Source organism: Chiloscyllium plagiosum, unplaced genomic scaffold (assembly GCF_037043375.1).
Source record: "Chiloscyllium plagiosum isolate Xiang-an unplaced genomic scaffold, Cpla_swu_hap1 HiC_scaffold_9, whole genome shotgun sequence".
NCBI classification, from domain to species: Eukaryota; Metazoa; Chordata; class Chondrichthyes; order Orectolobiformes; family Hemiscylliidae; genus Chiloscyllium; species Chiloscyllium plagiosum.
This window is the reverse complement of record NW_028270147.1, coordinates 79,559,146-79,578,662: the sequence shown is the minus strand read 5'-3', so window position 1 is coordinate 79,578,662 and position 19,517 is coordinate 79,559,146. Positions and strand designations below refer to the sequence as shown.

Sequence of the window (19,517 nt, the reverse complement as noted above, 5' to 3'; positions counted from 1 at the left end):
ATGCCCGAAACGTCGATTCTCCTGTTCCCTGGATGCTGCCTGACCTGCTGCGCTTTTCCAGCAACACATTTTCAGCTCTGATCTCCAGCATCTGCAGACCTCACTTTCTCCTCCAGCATAATGGTGACCATTTAACTACTCTTAATTGTTGTAAAAACCCATCTGGCACACTAATGTCCTTTAGGAAAGGAAAATATTTCATCATAAGGGTCATCAAGTCTAGTCTGAGTGTGCAGTTCTTAGCTGGTCTGTTTCTGCCCTGAATGTCAGGTCAGCTTTCAATGAGAACTTGGCCTGATCAGTTGGGATGCAATTAATGCTTTTTAGAATGACTGCCGAGCCAAAGGTCATTTGGCTCTGTTTATTTTTCTGTGTAATATCTGTTTCAGAGCCTCTTAGATCTGACATTGAGTATTAAATTCTCTTTTCATTTTATTCATTGTATATAGCTTGAATTTCACAGAACATCCCCACGGCAAATCATAAACCTGCCAGTTGCCTATGTGATACCAGTAGAACATTGTACTTAACTGAAAGCAGATGTAACAATCTACCTTTAGCTAGATGGACCTAACTCAGGAACATCATGGCGTCATAGAATGTATCGAACGGAAATAGACCCTTTGGTCCAACCCGTCCATGCTGACCAGATATCCCAACCCAGCCTAGTCCCACCTGCCAGCACAGGCCCATATCCCTCCAAACCCCTCCTTTTCATATACCCATGCCGATGCCTTTTAAATGTTGCAATTGTACCAGCCTCCACCACTTCCTCTAGCAGCTCATTCCATACACGTACCACCCTCTGTGTGTGAAAAAGTTGTGCCTTAGGTCTCTTTTATATCTTTGCCCTCTCACCCTAAACCTATGCCCTCTAGTTCTGGACTCCCCCATCCCAGGCAGAAGATGGTGTCTATTTACCCTATTCATGCCTATATTCTCCCTATAGCTCAAATCCTCAAACCTTGGCAACATCCCTCTAAATCTTTTCTGAACCCTTTCAAGTTTCGTAACATCTTTCCGATAGGAAGGAGACCATATTTGCACCTAACCAAATGTCCTATACAGCCGGAACATGACCCCCCAACTCCTGTACTCAATACTCTGACCAATAAAGGAAAGCATACCAAACGCCACCTTCACTATCCTATCTACCTGCGACTACACTTTCAAGGAGTTATGAACCTGCAGTCCAAGGTCTCTTTGTTCAGCAACACTCCCTCCGACCTTACCATTAAGTGTGTAAGTCCTGCTAAGATTTGCTTTCCCAAAATGCAGCACCACACATTTATCTAAATTAAACTCCATCTGCCAGTTCTCAGCCCATTGGCCCATCTGATTAAAGTCTCGTAATCTGAGGTAACCTTCTTTGATATACACTACACCTCCAATTTTGGTGTCATCAGCAAACTTACTAACGATACCTCATATGCTCACATCCAAATCATTTATATAAATGATGAAAAGTAGCGGACCTAGCACCGATCCTTGTGGGCACTCCACTGGTCACAGGCCTCCAGTCTAAAAAAAACCATCCTCTGTCTTCTACATTTGAGCCAGTTCTGTGTCCAAATGGCAAGTTCTCCCTGTATTTTCTCAGATCTAATCTTGCTAACCAGTCTCCAATAGGGAATCCTTATGGAATGCCTTACTGAAGTCCATAAAGATCACGTCCACCGATCCTTGTTGCACCGTTCAACCCATTAACAGTTGTTTAATTTTCCCTGTTTTCGATGGTTAAAAATGCTTATTTTTGGAACTTTTCATGAAGTGAAAATGCAGCTTTTAGATTGACTTACATTTCCCAAAATGCGTTGCTGGAAGTGCAGAGAAAGTCTTCAAGATAATATTTCCTGCAGTCAAGGAATAGGCTGTAACATGTTCATGATCAATTCTCTCTTCAGAACACCAAGCCAATAATCTGACTTGAGCCCCATCATGAAGCACCTTTTCTGTTCATATCATATGTGTGATAAGTCTGGCTGTTTCCCAACTGGTACGTCAGAGCATGCACCAAATTCTTTCCAACTATCCAAATCCTTGTTTTGCATCCTTGATCAATTTTATCTATTAATTTGTTAGTAGCTACTAAACCTCTTTATCATAGATGTTCCTAGCATTCCTATTCTGTTCTATCATTCTTGTTAACATCATGCTATGGCCTCTGCTTGACCCTCCTATCTCTCTGTTTAAAGATTACTGTTGCAAGAGCTTTCCCTGCTATAATAAGAGGATCTGTCATTAGGCTGTGATTTTTTTTTTTCTCTCTCTCGGGTTGTGCTTCTGGAGATCTCAAAGTGTTTCTGACTCTCCGCATTTTTACCTTCTGTTCCTTATTTTGCACTTTTAATTAATCTTTGACATCCCTCATTACACTGGTCCCTTCTGGCATATATGTTACTTTCATGTGATCGTTAGTCATTGTCCTTTGTGCTAAATAGCCTTATTCAATACTTGACTCTCTATATTTAATCAGTTCAGTATCGGCCATTGCTTATTCCATGCGTGTGAAGCATATGGTTCCTCATCCATTTCTCCTGTATGCTTTAGTTGGATTTTTAACTTGCGGTGTTGATGTAGTTTTAATACAACTTGCCTTTTTTTTCCTTTAAAGTCCTGTTCCCTGATGCCAATGACGTTTTTTTATCGTGCTAATTGAATATTTTCAGTCTTGTCAAAGTGATGCCATAATGTTTGGTCTGGATAAACTGTTAATCCACATCCAGCTTTGTTTGAAAGTTTTTCAGAGACTACTTGCTCCACAGTAAGTGCCAATGACTGGATTCTACATTATTGCTAATAAAATGGAATCATTATTCTTCACTGACTTTAACGTTTTGTTTTGCCCAAACTTGAAGTGAGTGGAATTTTCATACTCTGTCCTTTCTATTTATCTAGACATCTTTTAACTCTATATAATGTGGGTAACCACCTCTGGTCCAACATAGCTTATTGAATAAATCCACAACCAGAACACTCATTACTGGGCTAGTACATAACTCTCAGACTGATCAGTATTATTATTATTTTCTCCATCCGAATCTTCACTGTCTTGTGTCACTTTGCCCTCTTGTCCAAAACAGAATAACAACGTTGGCAATTCATTGCACAGTTATGTTGTGTTGACATTTCCCCAGGTGTTCTTGAGATTCATTGTTCTGTTATAGTTATGCAATTCCTTTTGTCTGTCAAAAATTGCCAAAGTTATCTCAGTGCTCACCCTTTTATTTGATTCTTATTTCATGTTGACACGTGCACCCAATACTTGTATAGTCTTCAGATGTTGCTGACATTGAATCTTCCATCTTTTGTGTTACTGCTGATTGTCCTATTTGCCGAGGAATTTTCAAATGCATATCTCTTTCTAAGAATCTAGCTCTAGTTACCACCAAGGGGTTAACCATGTCTTTGCACATTCCAACAATTTAGAGCCAAGCACTGAGTTAGTAATTTCCAAATAGAATTTGTACAGTCTTGTATATGGTTTGATAAGTTCTATTGTATATTCTTCGTTGAAATCACAATCTGGCTTTCTTAATTTATCAAATTCTAACAATGCCTTCAATGCATTTAATGCATCATCTTTTTTATAAATGTTGTCCATAAATTTTATAAGAATTTCCAAACCTTTGTTTTATCTGAACCCCTCAGTCTCTCTGTTTGACAACATTCATGAGGCCCATTAACATTGTAAGTCCTGCCATTGTTTGTCTTACCAAAATGCAACACCTCACACTTATCTAAATTAAACTCCAAATGCCATTTCCTGGCCCATTGGCCCAATTGGTCAAGATCCCTTTGTTATCTTAGGTAATCTTTTTCACTGTCTACTATGCCATTAATTTTCATGTCATCTGTAAACGTACTAACCACGCTTCCTATACTCTCATCCAAATTATTTATGCAAGTGAAAACAACAGTGGACCCAGCACTGATCCCTGCTGGTCACAGTCCTCCAGTCCAAAAAACAAACTTCTACCTTAACCATCTGTGTCTCCTACCATTGAGCTAATTTTATATCCAATTGACAAGCTCTCCCTGAATCCCATGTGATCTAAGTTGACTGTTCAAGTCCAACATGACTTGTTCAGAACCAAATATATCTGGAAAAGTCATATTGGACTTGCAACATTAAAACTGTTTCTTCTCTCACCTTAAGTGCTGAGTTCTTCCAGCACTTCCTGTTTTTATTTCTGATCTCTAGCTTCCACAGTATGTTGCTTTTACTTTGATGTTCCCTCGACAAGGATTTAATTCCTGATAAGGAAGCTAGTGGAATTTAAATTCAGTTAATAAATCTGAAGTTGAATGGTGACTACAGTAATGGGGACCATGAAGGTTACGTCAACTGTTATAAATCCACCTGATTCACTTAGCTGAAAATTACCACCTTTACCTAGTCTGACCTAACCTGCACTAATGTGGTTGTCCTCTGAAACGATCCGACAAGCCAAGGACAATGGGGACAGGCGCAAGGATTGTGACACCCATATCTCATCAAAGAACAAAGAAAAATAACAAGTGCATGAAGTAGAAAAGTACTGATTAGTTTAGGTGGTTGGATGGGAGAACATATAGTAGATTCCCCCCACCCCCTCATACACGGATTTGGTTTCTGTGGTTTACTGCGGTCCAAAAATATTATATGGAACATTCCAGAAATAATTCCGGGGGCTGCTGGGGAGGTAGGTTTCCTATTTAAATGATAAGGTTCATTACTATCCACTGTTTTGGTTGATCTTGGAATGTACCACCCACGGATACTGGGAACACCTGTATGTGTACAAGGAGTAATGACTGAAACGTCGACTCTCCTGCTTCTTGGGATGCTGCCTGACCTGCTGTGCTTTTCCAGCACCACATTTTTCGACTCTGATCTTCTGTCCTTGCTTTCTGCCAGTGAGGTTGACAACCTATTTCCATCCTTAAATTTGCTATTGCTAGGTAGAGCAATAAGAAATTCTATCTTTGCAAAGATTAGCTTCAGTATTCATAAAATATTTTATTTTTCTCATTCCATAGTGTATCACAGATGGACTCAAAGCTGTTAGAATGTCGTCAGAATCTGAAGTACACCAGACAGAGCTATTGAATGAGCAGCATGCAGTGAACTCTGAAAGTAGTTCCATGTGGCAAGTGACTGACATAACCCGTCTGCGCCGATTTCTCTGTTTTGGTTATGAGGGTGGGACATACTACACCAGTGAGGACAAACTTAAAAAAGAGAACGCTCAGGCCATATTGAGACTAATAGAAGAAGGTAAAGGGACTGAGGTTGTCCAGGAAATAAAGACTTTTGGTAACGAAGGCAAAACAGTCACACAAGAACCTGTTTTGTTTGCTTTGGCTCTTTGCACGCAGTGCTCAGATGCTTCCACAAAACAAGCTGCGTACAAAGCACTGGCTGAAATCTGTCGCATTCCAACCCATCTATTCACATATATTCAGTTTAGAAAGGATCTCAGTGGTGGGACGAAATGTGGTATATGGGGAAGAGCCCTAAGGAAAGCAGTGGCAAACTGGTACAACAGTAAAGATGGGATGACTATCGCCATGGCAGTTACAAAGTATAAGCGGAGAGCAGGATGGTCACACAAAGACTTGCTTCGGTTGTCACATTTGAAGCCAGCTAATGAAGGTGAGTAACAACATTGTAGTGCACTGATTTTTGATTTTAACATTTTCATCACCTGACTAGAGCTGCAGGTGCTCAATGAGATGCAATTCCTTGTGTACCAACAAATTGTTGATTCTGTGATTTCTATAAGTTATTTGTGGTCATCTGCTCAAAATCCTGCCTTAACTTAGATCAGTTAACTTGGTACAGGCTGGATATTGAATTTTGACCTTTATCATGTAACATTTGGCAATGCATTCACTCTTGAGTGTCCAGGACCCTTGGGGTGAATAAGACTTAAATTTTCACCATATTAATTATTATTGTTTAAAATATTGCAGTATAACCTGAATTCATTCTAACAGTGGTTCTTAGTTACCTACTCCATGCCATGATATTTAGATGATCAAACTGAAAGCACGTGCTTGCAAGTTAGGATCAGGCCAAGTTCTGTGATCTTATCAGTCCTAATAAGATTGGATGTTATCAAGTTCAATGTTTCACGCCCTCTGCCTATGGCAGATATTTTTAAAAAATGTTAAAGTAAATATCGTGGAGTACCATTTTTTGCTGAAGTTTTTTTTGGTTCAGTTTCTTTCAATCGTCAACAAAATCATGGACATGGGAATGTGAATGTGAATTGCAGTGATGTCCATTTCTTTAAGAGTTAAGTGATTATGTTCTTAACTGGAAAATGAGAATGAATACACGAATAATTATACACACAAACACCATCTGCTTGAATCTTGTGTCCCTGTTTACTAATTGATTTTTCCTGCTCTTTTTTAAAAAAGTGCATTTTATCTGGCAATTCGATTATGTGTCCAAAAGCAATGAAGTGTGGAAATAAAGTTAGTGAATATAAAATTCTCAAAACAAATTAACTGTAACCTTGAAGCCTGTTTTTGTTATTGGAATATTTTTTGTAATAAATTCCTGGTTTCGCTAGTAAGTTCCAGACAAGGACGTTTAATAGCTTTTAACAAAACTGGGTGGTTCTTGTACTTTGCCTTGAAATTTCTTTTGGTCTGAGTAACTACACCTGACTATATTATTGTGCTTCATTGGGTCAGCATGCTGGAAATCATGCCACACTTTTCCTAAAGTGGTTATGAAAGTTAAAGATTTCATCAAAGTATGCAAAGCTCCCTATTTTATCTGCCTTCAAGACCCAGGTTAACAGAAACCAGGGGTTTGCACTTCACAAGAATTACTGTCTAAATAGATTCTAGGTACAATAGCTGATCTGCTTGTGGCCTCAACACCATTTTCCAGCCTGTGCCCCATAATCTTTGACTCCCTTGTAGGTCAAAGATCTGTTGAACTGGACTTTGAATATAATTAACAACCCAACCTCAGCAGCCCTCTGCAGTAAAGAATTCCTTACATTTACTACATTCTGAGGGAAGAAATTCCTTCTGACCTCTGTTTTAAGTGTGCAAACCCTTACTCTCACATTATGCTTCCTGGTCCTAGACTCTCCCACAAGAGTAAACAACCTTTCTGCATTGACCCTGTCAAGTCCCCTAAGAATCTTTTGTCTCAATAAGGTCATTTCTCATTCTTCTAAATTCCAATGAGTACAGATCCACCCTACTCAGCTTCTCCTTGAAAGACAGTCCCTCTAGGCATGGTATAAGCCCACTGTCCAAACCTGGTTTACCCAAATTGATCAACTTGTCTTCAATATTCACTCCAGGAGACAATCTAGGGAGCCTTCTCTGAAATGCCTCTAATACAAATAAATCCTATCTTGGATAAAGAGAAAAAAATCTGTCCACAGTGCTGTATGTGTGATCTCACCAATGACCTGTTGGCAGTGATGAAAATTAACTGTTTTTAAACCCTGTACTGTTGTCATAAAGGCCAACCCAGATCTTACAAAGTCATTACTGATCACAATGCTACATTGATCGGAGCAGCATCTATTTCTTTGCAAAGTACAACACACCAATCTTGCACAAATAAAATCGTGGAAGAAAATTATGAGGATTAAGCAGTGATGTTGAGGGATAGCCGCCAGCAGCAAGACCACCTATTTGTCAGTCGTGCAGCAGAGAACAATGTGCACTTCGCGAGCATACAATCACCAGATTGGGATAAACTGTCAAACCTGCTAATTGTTACATCAAAGTTTGAAATAACAATCTTGTAAATTCTATTTTACCTGTTTATGCAATCATATTGACAACACATGTACATACAAACATATCTGTTTGGGATAAGTTATTTTAACCTTTTGAGAAAGGGGAATTTGCTATCTAATGCATGCTAAAATTTTATGATTCATGCATGAGATTCTTCCATATCACAGCATTCTGTGGTCTCGTCTATTTGCATAATATTTTATTCTTGTTAATAAGTTACTCCAACAGTATGAACTCTGATCTTGAGTAGTAACCCTATTTGTGACATCTTACTAAATATACTAAATACCTTTTGCAAATACATTTGATTTACTGATATCCACCCTGCTTGTTACATCATCCAATAATAATTTAAAAAACTACAATAGTTCCTGATTAGAAAATTTAAGTTTAAGTTGTATGTTAGTTTGGCTTTCACAATCCACTTTCTTGTACAAAGATGACTAGAATATTTTGGTGAGAGTTTTTTTTGAAGCAGAAACAAAGGGTCTGGGGCACGGTCTCCTGACAGAGTTGCTTGAGTGCCCTTGGTGCAGTTCTATGAAGGACGATGAGCAGGATTATGTCGTTGAACTGACTTAAGAATGAATGGGTATACAGGGGAACCTCAATTATCCGAACGTGATGGGCGGGCACTATTTCGTTTGGATAATCGATTATTCGGTTAATCGATTCAATGCCTTTCCTCTGGGGCTTGGAGTTTTTAAAGTCTATGCCCCGTTCAGGAGACTGCAGAAGCACACAGTGCGCAAGACCCCGCCCCCAACCCCAACCCCATCCAAAACCGCCCCCCCCGTCCTAACACCGTGCTACACCTCCCCCGCCCCTAACCCTGTGCAACATCTCCCCCCACCCCCAACCTTGTGCAACACCTCCCCCGCTCCCAATTCCGTGCCACACCCCCCCCCCCCCCCCCGTCCCCGTCCCTTACCCTGTGCAACCCCCCCACTGAACCCCGTACACACCCCCACTTCTCCAGGGCAGCTGGACTGGTCACCAAAAACAAGACTGCTACAGTTGCCTTTGTGCAATAAGTCTCCAAATAGCGCGTGCGTACGCGCGCGCACACAGCCCACACACAACTTTTTACTGCAACTTTTTGACAGGTTCCACCTTTGCCCTGTATAGGACAATGTTGGAGAGATTATCTGGTGAAGGGGGGGTTTAGGGTACACCCCGCTATAGAACTCCAGGGAAAGTGTGAGGAGAGAGGGATGGCGGACAGGTCAGTTATTTGGAGACGGTGCCTCTTTAATCACTGTAAACAAAAGATGCTATCGCTGTTGAAAACACTTCTTTGATGTAATGTTTCCATCAGGACCTCAAAATCTCCTTCGGATAATCCGATTTTCGGATAATTGGTATTCGGATAATCGAGGTTCCTCTGTATTGGTGGGGAAAGAAAGAAATGGCACATGTTGAATCATGATTCAGAAGGAGGCCATTCAATCCATTATGTCTGAATTGACACACTGGAAGAGCTATTCAGCTTGTCCCAACTCCCCAGCCTTTCCTTGGAACTCTAGAATTTTTTTCACTTCAGATGTGTATTGACTCTGCACTTCCAGTGGAAAGGAACAAGGTTTATCGTTGAACACCAAATTAGAGCCAATACAAATAGCATACATAGACTAGTCCCAGCCCAGGGCAGACAGTTCTGCAGACCTATGCCTGGGTCTGCTTCATTTAGTTTAAACTAACCTGTCCAGAGATATTATTACACATCTCTGGAGCAGGTGTCATAAACCCAGGCCTCATGGTTCATAGGTAAGGACACAACCACTGCACAAGAGACCCTTGGTACTGCTTTTTCTCTTTTTATATATCTAGAGGTACTCTTGCACACAGCTGGCATTTTTCATCATCGTATAACTGTGACTTTTTTTTGTCATCTATTAACCTTCACTGGTAACTCACCCATGTAACCAATTGGATAAAGTCCATTAAGGACAATGCTAGCCATCAAAAAGTGAGGGAGAGGTAGGGAAAGCAGGGAGGGGCTAAATCAAAACTGAATTTGAAGGGACCGGATCTGCTTTATTTAGATATTTTACAATCAGCAAGTTCAGAGATATTAAAACACACCTCTGGAACTTGAACCTGGGCCTCCCAGCTCAGAGGTAGGGGCACTGCCACACAGCACAAGAGCCTTATTTGGGTTTGCATTTTTTTAGTATCTGGAAATGCTCTTACACACCACCGAACTGCTTTCCTACCACGAAAAGCACAATGACCTTTTATTTTTAAGTATCAATTACCACAGTTAAATCACCCATGTAGCCAATTGAATACTTACAAGCAAAGTTGAAAAGAGTGGCTGACGCTGGAAAAGCACAGCATGTCAGGCAACATCCGAGGGAAAGGAAAGTTGTCGTTTCAGGCATAAGCCCATTCCTGATAAAGAAGAGCTTATGCTCAAAATGTTGACTCTCCTGCTCCTCGGAAGCTGCCTGACTGGCTGTGCTTTTCGAGCACCACATTCTTTGACTTTGATCTCCAGCATCTGCAGTCCTCACTTTCTCCATTCCTGATGAAGGGCCTATCCCTGAAACGTTGATTTTCCTGCTCCTCAGATGCTGACTCACCTGTTGTGCTTTTCCAGTGCCACACTTTTCAACTCTGATTCTCCAGCATCTTCAGTCTTTACTTTCTTCTGTTTACAAGCAAAGCCCATAATGGACATTGCAAGCCATCAAAAGTGATGGAAGAGTAGGGAGAGTAGGAAGGGGCTAAATTGGGTTTGTTTTTCTTTAAAACCTATTTTTCTAATCAACCTGCTCAGAGATGTTATTATATACCTCTGGAACAGGTAGGACTTGAACCCAGGGTCTCCTGGTTCATGGTAGGGACTCGTGCTATAAGAGGAGTTTGTGTCTGCTTTATAAAGGGCTCAGTTCATGTATTCCATCTAGGCAGGCCATTACCTGTTACCAAGGGAACTGATACTCAATGAAGGGCATGTGCAGATTTCTGATGAAGGGCTTACGCCCAAAACATCACCTCTCCTGATCCTGCATTTATGGGATATATTTCTCCAGCTTGATTGCTGGGATCACAATGACTGAGCCTTTTCCTGTGGCTCCAAGTTTAGGTCACGGAGCTTACAATGACCATGGATTGCTGCGAGGAGGCAGCCTCCATGAAATTGGCATAGTCCATATCTGATAGCAGGGGCCATTCTGCTGGCAGTTCTTTAACATAACCTTTACTTGGCCCCTTAATTATGTAGATTAGATGTCTGCCTTCTAATTTATCTCTCTCATATTTTACTGGCTCCCCATCTTTGTTCCTGCACTGTGGTGCTGGCAGAGTCTAACGCTCCAATTGAGACTGAATTGGTATTTTAGGAAGGTTAATAATGCCATTCATACTTTTGTACTCTGACTATATATAGCTTAGAATCATGCATAGCTATTCAGTCACTCCCTCTGTTTGCCCTATTGCATCTAAACACTGGTGCACTAGGTTTCTCTGATCCTATATTCCCTTTAGAATTCTTAAATATGTTGCCTATGTTTGTTCTTCATATCTAAGAATTAGCTAGCTGTTATTTATTAACTAATTGCAATTGCCTGCCAATAAAATTGTAAAACTTGAAAAGTTTGATTTTGATTTTTGACTTTGATTAATGAATCAGTGATGTAGATTGTGAAGATGTTTTATTTAAAGTTACAATTTAGTTTGCTAAGTCTGTTACCTTAGTGATATAGTAGGGATGCAGTCAACAAGTCTGGTTTTATTAGGTTAGATTCCCTACATTGTGAAAACAGGCCCTTCGGCCCAACAAGTCCACACCGACCCTCCAAAGAGTACCCCACCCAGACCCATTTCCCTCTTACTAATGCACCCAACACTATGGGCAATTTAGCATGGCCAATTCACCTGACCTGCACACCTTTGGAATGTGGGAGGAAACTGGAGCACCCAGAGGAGACACCGGGAGAATGTGCAAACTCCTCACAGACGATTGTCCAAGGCCGGAATCGAGCCTGGGATCCTGGCACTGTGAGGCAGCAGTGCTAACCACTGTGCTGCCCCACCATTTTGCTCAGATTTAGATAGAAAATTAGAAGAGCTTTGAATTTACTTTTCCTTGATTGTGGTAGAAACTTTGGTGTGAGAAAATAATGTGGCTACAATTTAATGCAAATGTGTGACTGTTTCATTCTGGATAACACAATTGTGCGTATTGTTAATTCAAAGCTGCTGTCTCAGAATTATGTGGAGAATGGTATTTTAAATCATTTACTTGTTTTTTTTAAACTAGATCTCACTTTAGTCACTAAGTATATTATGAAAGGTTGGAAGGAGGTCGAAGAAGTCTACAAGGATAAGGACAACTCTGATGGAATCCAGCAGTTATTGAAGTATTTCGAAGCTGTGGAGAGAGTAAAAATTACCCAAGATGAGCATGAAGTTGCTCGACTTATTGAGGAGTACAGGTTGGTCAGGGAACACCTACTGACGAATCATCTGAAGTCACAGGAGGTGAATGAATAAATGCTTTATTCTTTACTCAAGAGTTACTGAATGAAACTAATGGTGCCTATATCTGATTTATCAAATAGCTGCTGATTAAATAGTGTTTGTAGATATGTTGTGATTAGTATTTGTGGATGAGTTGTGAATCCAACAAGGAGGAAAACATTTTGTTTCCATTCTACTAAATGATGTTATCTATTTGCTAAAAAGCAGCAAGCTATACTGTTGTTGAGCTGGTTGCCAACATGTATCTTAATGTCCCAGAAAAACACTCCTGATTTTTTAAAATTTGCTGCTCAAAGTTTGTGAGAAGATTTGTAGCTCGGGTGCTCGTTGTTGTGGTTCTGTTCGCCAAGCTGGGAATTTGTGTTGCAGACATTTTGTCCCTGTCGAGGTGACATCCTCAGTGCTTGGGAGCCTCCTGTGAAGCGCTTCTGTGATGTTTCCTCCGGCATTTATAGTGATTTGTATCTGCCGCTTCCAGTTGTCAGTTCCAGCTGTCCGCTGCAGTAGCCGGTGTATTGGGTCCAGGTCGATGTGCTTATTGACTGAATTTGTGGATGAATGCCATGCCTCTAGGAATTCCCTGGCTGTTCTCTGTTTGGCTTGTCCTATAATAGTAGTGTTGTCCCAGTCGAATTCATGTTGCTTGTCATCTGAGTGTGTGGCTACTAAAGATAGCTGGTCGTGTCGTTTCCTGGCTAGTTGGTGTTCATGGATGCGGATCGTTAGCTGTCTTCCTGTTTGTCCTATGTAGTGTTTTGTGCAGTCCATGCATGGGATTTTGTACACTACATTGGTTTTGCTCATGCTGGTTATCGGGTCCTTCGTCCTGGTGAGTTGTTGTCTGAGAGTGGCTGTTGGTTTGTGTGCTGTTATGAGTCCTGGTGGTCGCAGTAGTCTGGCTGTCAGTTCGGAAATGTTCTTGATGTATGGTAGTGTGGCTAGTCCTTTGGGTTCCGGTGCGTTGACACCGGAATGAGGACATGCTGCAACCCAAAGGACTAACCACACTACCATACATCAAGAACATTTCCGAACTGACAGCCAGACTACTGCGACCACTAGGACTCATAACAGCACACAAACTAATAGCCACTCTCAGACAACAACTCACAAGGACAAAGGACCCGATAACTAGCATGAGCAAAACCAATGTAAATCCCATGCAAGGACTGCACAAAACACTACATAGGACAAACAGGAAGACAGTTAATGATCCGCATCCATGAACACCAACTAGCCAGGAAACGACACGACCAGCTATCCTTAGTAGCCACACACTCAGATGACAAGCAACATGAATTCGACTGGGACAACACTACTATTATCGGACAAGCCAAACAGAGAACAGCCAGGGAATTTCTAGAGGCATGTCATTCATCCACAGATTCAATCAATAAGCACATCGACCTGGACCCAATACACCGGCCACTGCAGCGGACAGCTGGAACTGACAACCAGAAGCGGCAGATACAAATCACTATAAATGCCGGAGGAAACATCACAGAAGCGCTTCACAGGAGGCTCCCAAGCACTGAGGATGTCACCTCGACAGGGACGAAACATCTGCAACACAAATTCCCAGCTCGGCGAACAGAACCACAACAAATTTGCTGCTTTTATAATACTATAAGATTTGAACAATAGCTGAATTTTAATCTTCAACAATTACTGAAAACAGGGGTATTATGACCATACCTATTTAGCATTTTGCTAACAGTTTCCTGTATGGTAAATTATATGTGGAAATAACTTACTTTAGTGTGCAATATTTATCCTGTGTGGCGTTCTGAATTCATCACCTCAAATTTGTGGGCGGCACGGTGGCACAGTGGTTAGCACTGCTGCCTCACAGCGCCAGAGACCCGGGTTCAATTCCCGCCTTAGGCGACTCTCTGAGTGGAGTTTGCACATTCTCCCCGTGTCTGCGTGGGTTTCCCCCCGGGTGCTCCGGTTTCCTCCCACAATCCAAAAATGTGCAGGTTAGGTGAATTGGCCATGCTAAATTGCCTGTAGTGTTAGGTGAAGGGGTAAATGTAGGAGAATGGGTCTGGGTGGGTTACACTTCGGCGGGTCGGTGTGGACTTGTTGGGCCGAAGGGCCTGTTTCCACACTCTAAGTAATCTAATCTAATCTAATCTAAAAAAATTATTTCCAGCACCAGTGACAGATCTGTAATCACCAACCCATCAACATACCATCAAATTGTTTCCAGTCTAGACCAAATCTATAACTGTATTGTGTTTTCTGATTTAAACGGGCATGAATTGGTGAAGAATAACATGAAAAATTACTGAGACAGTGCATTCTTGTGAAAATCTCTCTCTCTTCTTGTTTGCCTTCGCTCTCCTCTCTTATCTTGGATGTCCTGTTGTGGATGTCTTAGTTGTGGAATCTGCTAACTGTGCAGTACTAGAAACTGTTTGTACTTCAATTGTATGTAGGACAGATGGGTTAAAATATTAGTGATTTACTACGTATGTGGATCAAAGTACTATTTTTGTGATTGTAGTGCATTGAGGTAATTATAGGAAGTTGTAATTCCATGTAAAATGACTAGAATGGCAACATTCTACAAGTACTAATGTAGCCTCCAGTGAGATATATCCTGAATAATGTGATTCCTCTAAGAAATAGGCACAAATGTACCTTAGAACTCTGTGGGAAGCTAGGGAAGTGATTGCTGGACCACCTGCTGAGATATTTAGATCATCAGTAGTCACAGGTGAAGTGCCGGAAGCCTGGAGGTTAGCTAACGGAAAAGCTAGGGAACTATAGACTAGTGAGCCTGACATCGGTGGTAAGCAAGTTGTTGGAGGGAATCCTGAGGGACAGGATTTACATGTATTTGGAAAGGCAAAGACTGCTTAGGGGTAGTCAACATGGCTTTGTGCATGGGAAATAATGTAACACAAACTTGATTGAGTTTTTTGAAGAAATAATGAAGAGGAGTGATGGGGGCAGAATGGTGGACATGATCTGTGTGGACTTCAGTAAGGTGTTCGACAAGGTTCCTCATGGTAGACTGTATAACAAGGTTAGATCTCATGACATACAGGGAGAACTAGCCATTTGGATACAGAACTGGCCCGAATGTAGAAGACAGAGGGTGATTTTTCAGACTGTAGGCCTGTGACGAGTGGTATGCCACAAGGATCGGTGCTGGGTCCACTGCTTTTCGTCATTTATATAAATGATTTGGATGTGAACATAGGAGGTATAGTTAGTAAGTTTGCAGATGACACCAAAATTGGAGGTGTGGTGGACAGCGAACAAGGTTACCTCAGAGTACAACAGGATCTTGATCAGATGTGGCAGATAGAGTTTAATTTAGATAAATGTAAGATGCTGCATTTTGGAAAGGCAAATCAGAGCAGGTTTTAAACACTTACTGGGGAGTTTTGCTGAACAAAGAGACCTTGGAATGCAGGTTCATAGTTCCTTGAGAGTGGAGTTGCAGGTACAGGGGAACCTCGATTATCCGAACGAGATGGGCAGGCACTATTTTGTTCGGATAATCGATTATTCGGTTAATCGATTTAAATGCCTTTCCTCTGGGGCTTGGAGTTTTTAAAGTCTGCTCCCTGTTCAGGAGACTGCAGCAGCACACAGTACGCGAGCCCCTGCCCCCAACACTGCCCCCTGCTCAGCACCCTCCCTCCCCCAACCTGCCCCTTAACCCCATTCAACACTACCCCCCAACCGCCACCCCCAACCCCTTCCAACACCGCCCCCTCTCTGGGGCAGCCAGACTGGACACCAACAACAAGATTGCTGCTGCTGCTACTGCAGCAGCTGCCTTTGTGGGGTAACTTTCCACACACACACACCCTTTCTGACAGGACACATTTGTAGAAATTATTCGGGGCATTGGAGGTTGTGGGGTCATCCATGTGTAGAATTTCAGGGAAAGTGTAGGGGTAGGGAGAGAGAGGGTAGGTCAGTCATTTGGAGATGCTGCCTGTTTAATCACTATAAACAAAAGACACGATCACTGTTGGAAACACTTCTTTGATGTAATGTTTCTATCAGGACCTCGCGATCTACTTCGGATAATCCGATTTTTGGATAATTGGTATTTGGGTAATGAAGGTTCTTCTGTACCTATGGTAGGCGTTTGGTATGCTTTCCTTTATTGGACAGATCATTGAGTATAGGACTTGGGAGGTCATGTGGCTGTACAGGATATTGGTTAGGCCTCTTTTGGAATATTGTGTGCAATGCTGGTCTCCCTCTTATAGGAAGGCTGTTGTGAAATATGAAAGGGTTCAGAATAGATTTGCAAGGATGTTTCCAGGGTTGGAGGATTTGAGCTATAGGGAGAGGTTGAATTGGCTGGGGCTGTTTTCTCTGTAGCATGAGAGAATGAGGGGTGACCTTATAGAAGTTTATAAAATCATGAAGGATATGGATAGGGTAAATAGACAAGGTATTTTCCTTGGGGTGGGTGAATCCAAAGGGGAAAGGGTGAGAGGGGAAAGATTTAAAAAGGACCTAATGGGCAACTTTTTCACACAAAGGGTGGTGCGTATGTGGAATGAGCTACCAGAGGAAGAAGTGGAGGCTGATATAATTACAGCATTTAAAAGCCATCCGGATGGGTATATGAATAGGAAGGGTTTAGAGGGATATAGGCCAAATGCTGGCAAATGGGACCAATTAGGTTAGGATGTCTGTTCCAAATGGGCGAGTTGACTTAAGGGTCAGTTGCCGTGCTGTACATCTCTACAACTCTAAATGGAGCAATTTTGGAAAGTCAGTGAATCTACATTTTACCAGTCAAAATATTGTGTATCTTACGAAAACCTGATGTTTCTCATTAGAGTATTTGACAAAGTTAATGCAAGCACACAATAACAATCAGAAAGGGAAGAAACTAATTGTCTTGAAGTTAGATCAACAATTTATTCATCATGCTTGTCAAATGTTAAAAATCCTAAAGTCTGCAGCTCTGTTTGATGAAGGCAGGAAAGAAAGCAATTTCTGCACTCCAAATCCTACTGTTTCTGTGCCCAAAGATCAGTGTGTCAAGAGTTGGCCTTTTCAGTCACATGAAAATCCATGGCTGAAACCTGTGATACTGAGTCAAATCTAAGTACAACCAGAAACAACAGTTGAAATAGTATACAAAGTTAATAGAAGACATTAGCAATAATGTAAAATCAGTAAAAGGAGTTCTAGGATGTCTCCATTTCCATTCTAATTCATGTGTAGGTGTGTCCTTTTCATCATGTACTTGCTATGATTCTAAGGAGATGGGGTGAAGATCGGAGTATTTTCATTCTGCATTATGTAGACCTAGTGACGAGATTTGATTAGTTTAATAATACAACTTAAGTCCAAAAGAATTGTTATAGACAAACGCATAGAGAAACTGAGATAGATTTGGGACACAAGTGAAGTTTCTGACTGATAATGGAGTGAAATTTGCTAATGACTAGTTCAGAGACAATAGTTAAGATATAAAATTATAGCAGCTGAAAGTTAGTTCAGCAATGTGAAAGGAATCAGGCAATGATTGATAAAATGCCAGATAGAATTTTTAGTTGATCAATCAGATTTCAATTTGACACCTTTTCTAACATGGCTGCTTCATGGAAATAATTCACTTTAGATAGGGATTGCACCCTCAAACTGCCAATTAGTCGTTGGGTGAAGTTTCAGAGCACCTTATGTTCTGCCCAGTAGTCCTCCTGCAGCAGAATATATTACAATTAGTTGAGTTTTTTCTAAGTATTTGAATGATATGTACTGGGAGCTTGGCTTTCATCAAAGGACGGGTTTCCAGAAAATCAGTAGACCGTCTAAAGGAGATTTATGACTCTAAAGAGAGGACATGGAAAATGGAAAGGTACTTGTTTGATAACAGGTCATGACTGTATTTATCAAACATGGCAAATGGGTCATTCCTAATTAATTAAAATTAATTACACAACCACAGATTCTGAGCGGGTGATTGAAGTATATGTGGCGCATAAGCATTTGAAGGACAAAGGTATGGTGGTAATGTAAGTGATAATAACACACATGGCAGAATTATTTCATCCATAAGCCAATTACCCAGATTAATTAAAAACAAAGGACTGCAGATGCTGTAAATCAGAACAAAAGCAGAAGTTGCTGGAAAAGCTCAGCAGGTGAAGAGAAATTAGAGTTGATGCTTCTGGTCTGGTGACACTTCTTAATAAGGTTCTGAGAAAAGGTCGCCGGACCTGAAGCGTTAACTCTGATTCCTTTTCACAGAAGCTGCCAGAGCTGCTGAGCTTTTCCAGCAATTTCTATTTTTGACCCAGATTAATTACTCTGCCAAAATATTTTCCAAAAGTGTACAGTGGATGTAGAATTACAATAATTGTGGGACATGCAGTAAGAGGTACCAGCAAGTTTAAATGTTGGATGGATGTTCATCATGACGACAGTGAGTTGAGGTCTGTATATTGGCACAATGAGTTGAAAGTGTGGTGAACATGAAAGCTCCGTGCAAGTACTAATAGTGAACTGAGAAGTGACTTGTGTCAGAAAGCAGTCATGTACCCAGCGAAAAACCTCAGTGCAAAGGAGTCCTGTGCAAATTTAAGTAATGGATTGAATGGATTAGAAGATGAAATAAAGGCTCCAGAACAGTCTCAAAAGACCAGAAGCTACAAACCTTATGATCATGGTGTTTTGTAAATGACCAATAAAGTGAGAATAAATAATGAGTGTCAATTAAAAGAGATAGTTAATAAGAGTTTAGCATTTAGATTGAGGTAGATAAAAGTTGACCAGCCTTGCCACATAGATGGATTGGAATTCCTTGCAAATGGGAATTAGAAGGGCAAATAAAATCTTATTGCTTAAGGTTCTGAAGAGCACCCAGGTGATACAGACACTACTTTCTTCCATTGTTGGAAAAAGATCCTAAAAAATAATCTTCATTTTTTTGGCCATATATTTATGCGAGTGATGACCAATTGGCAGAAAAGGCACATTTCTGTAGGTAATGCATTTTAGAGAGAAGTGTTTTTGAAATAACTCAAAGACAGCAGATGTTGAATGAAAACTTTGGAAACTCAGCAACTGTATTCAGTAGCTGAATAAAGCTTCAAGGGACAATGTGGTCTGCTTTCCTGAAAGTATGTGGAGGTGCTGGTGTTGGACTGGGGTGGACAGAGTTAAAAATAGCACAACACCAGATTATGATCCGATAGGTTTATTTGGACACACAAACTTTTGGACCACTGCTCCTTTGTCAGGTAGCTACCTGATGAGGGGGCAGCTCTCCAAAA

General features: G+C 41.0%; 1 protein-coding gene across 4 annotated transcripts in view; it reads left to right on the top strand.

Annotated features, from left to right (window-relative positions):
• The window catches only part of ro60 (Ro60, Y RNA binding protein), a 45,238-nt gene that overhangs the window by 2,452 nt on the left and 23,269 nt on the right, over positions 1-19,517 (top strand). For all 4 annotated transcript variants that reach the window (XM_043699809.2, XM_043699811.2, XM_043699810.2 and 1 more), the window contains exons 2-3: positions 5,023-5,638; positions 12,032-12,252. In XM_043699809.2, coding sequence (XP_043555744.1) covers positions 5,023-5,638; positions 12,032-12,252 — 837 coding nt within the window. The remainder of the gene's footprint in view (positions 1-5,022; positions 5,639-12,031; positions 12,253-19,517) is intronic.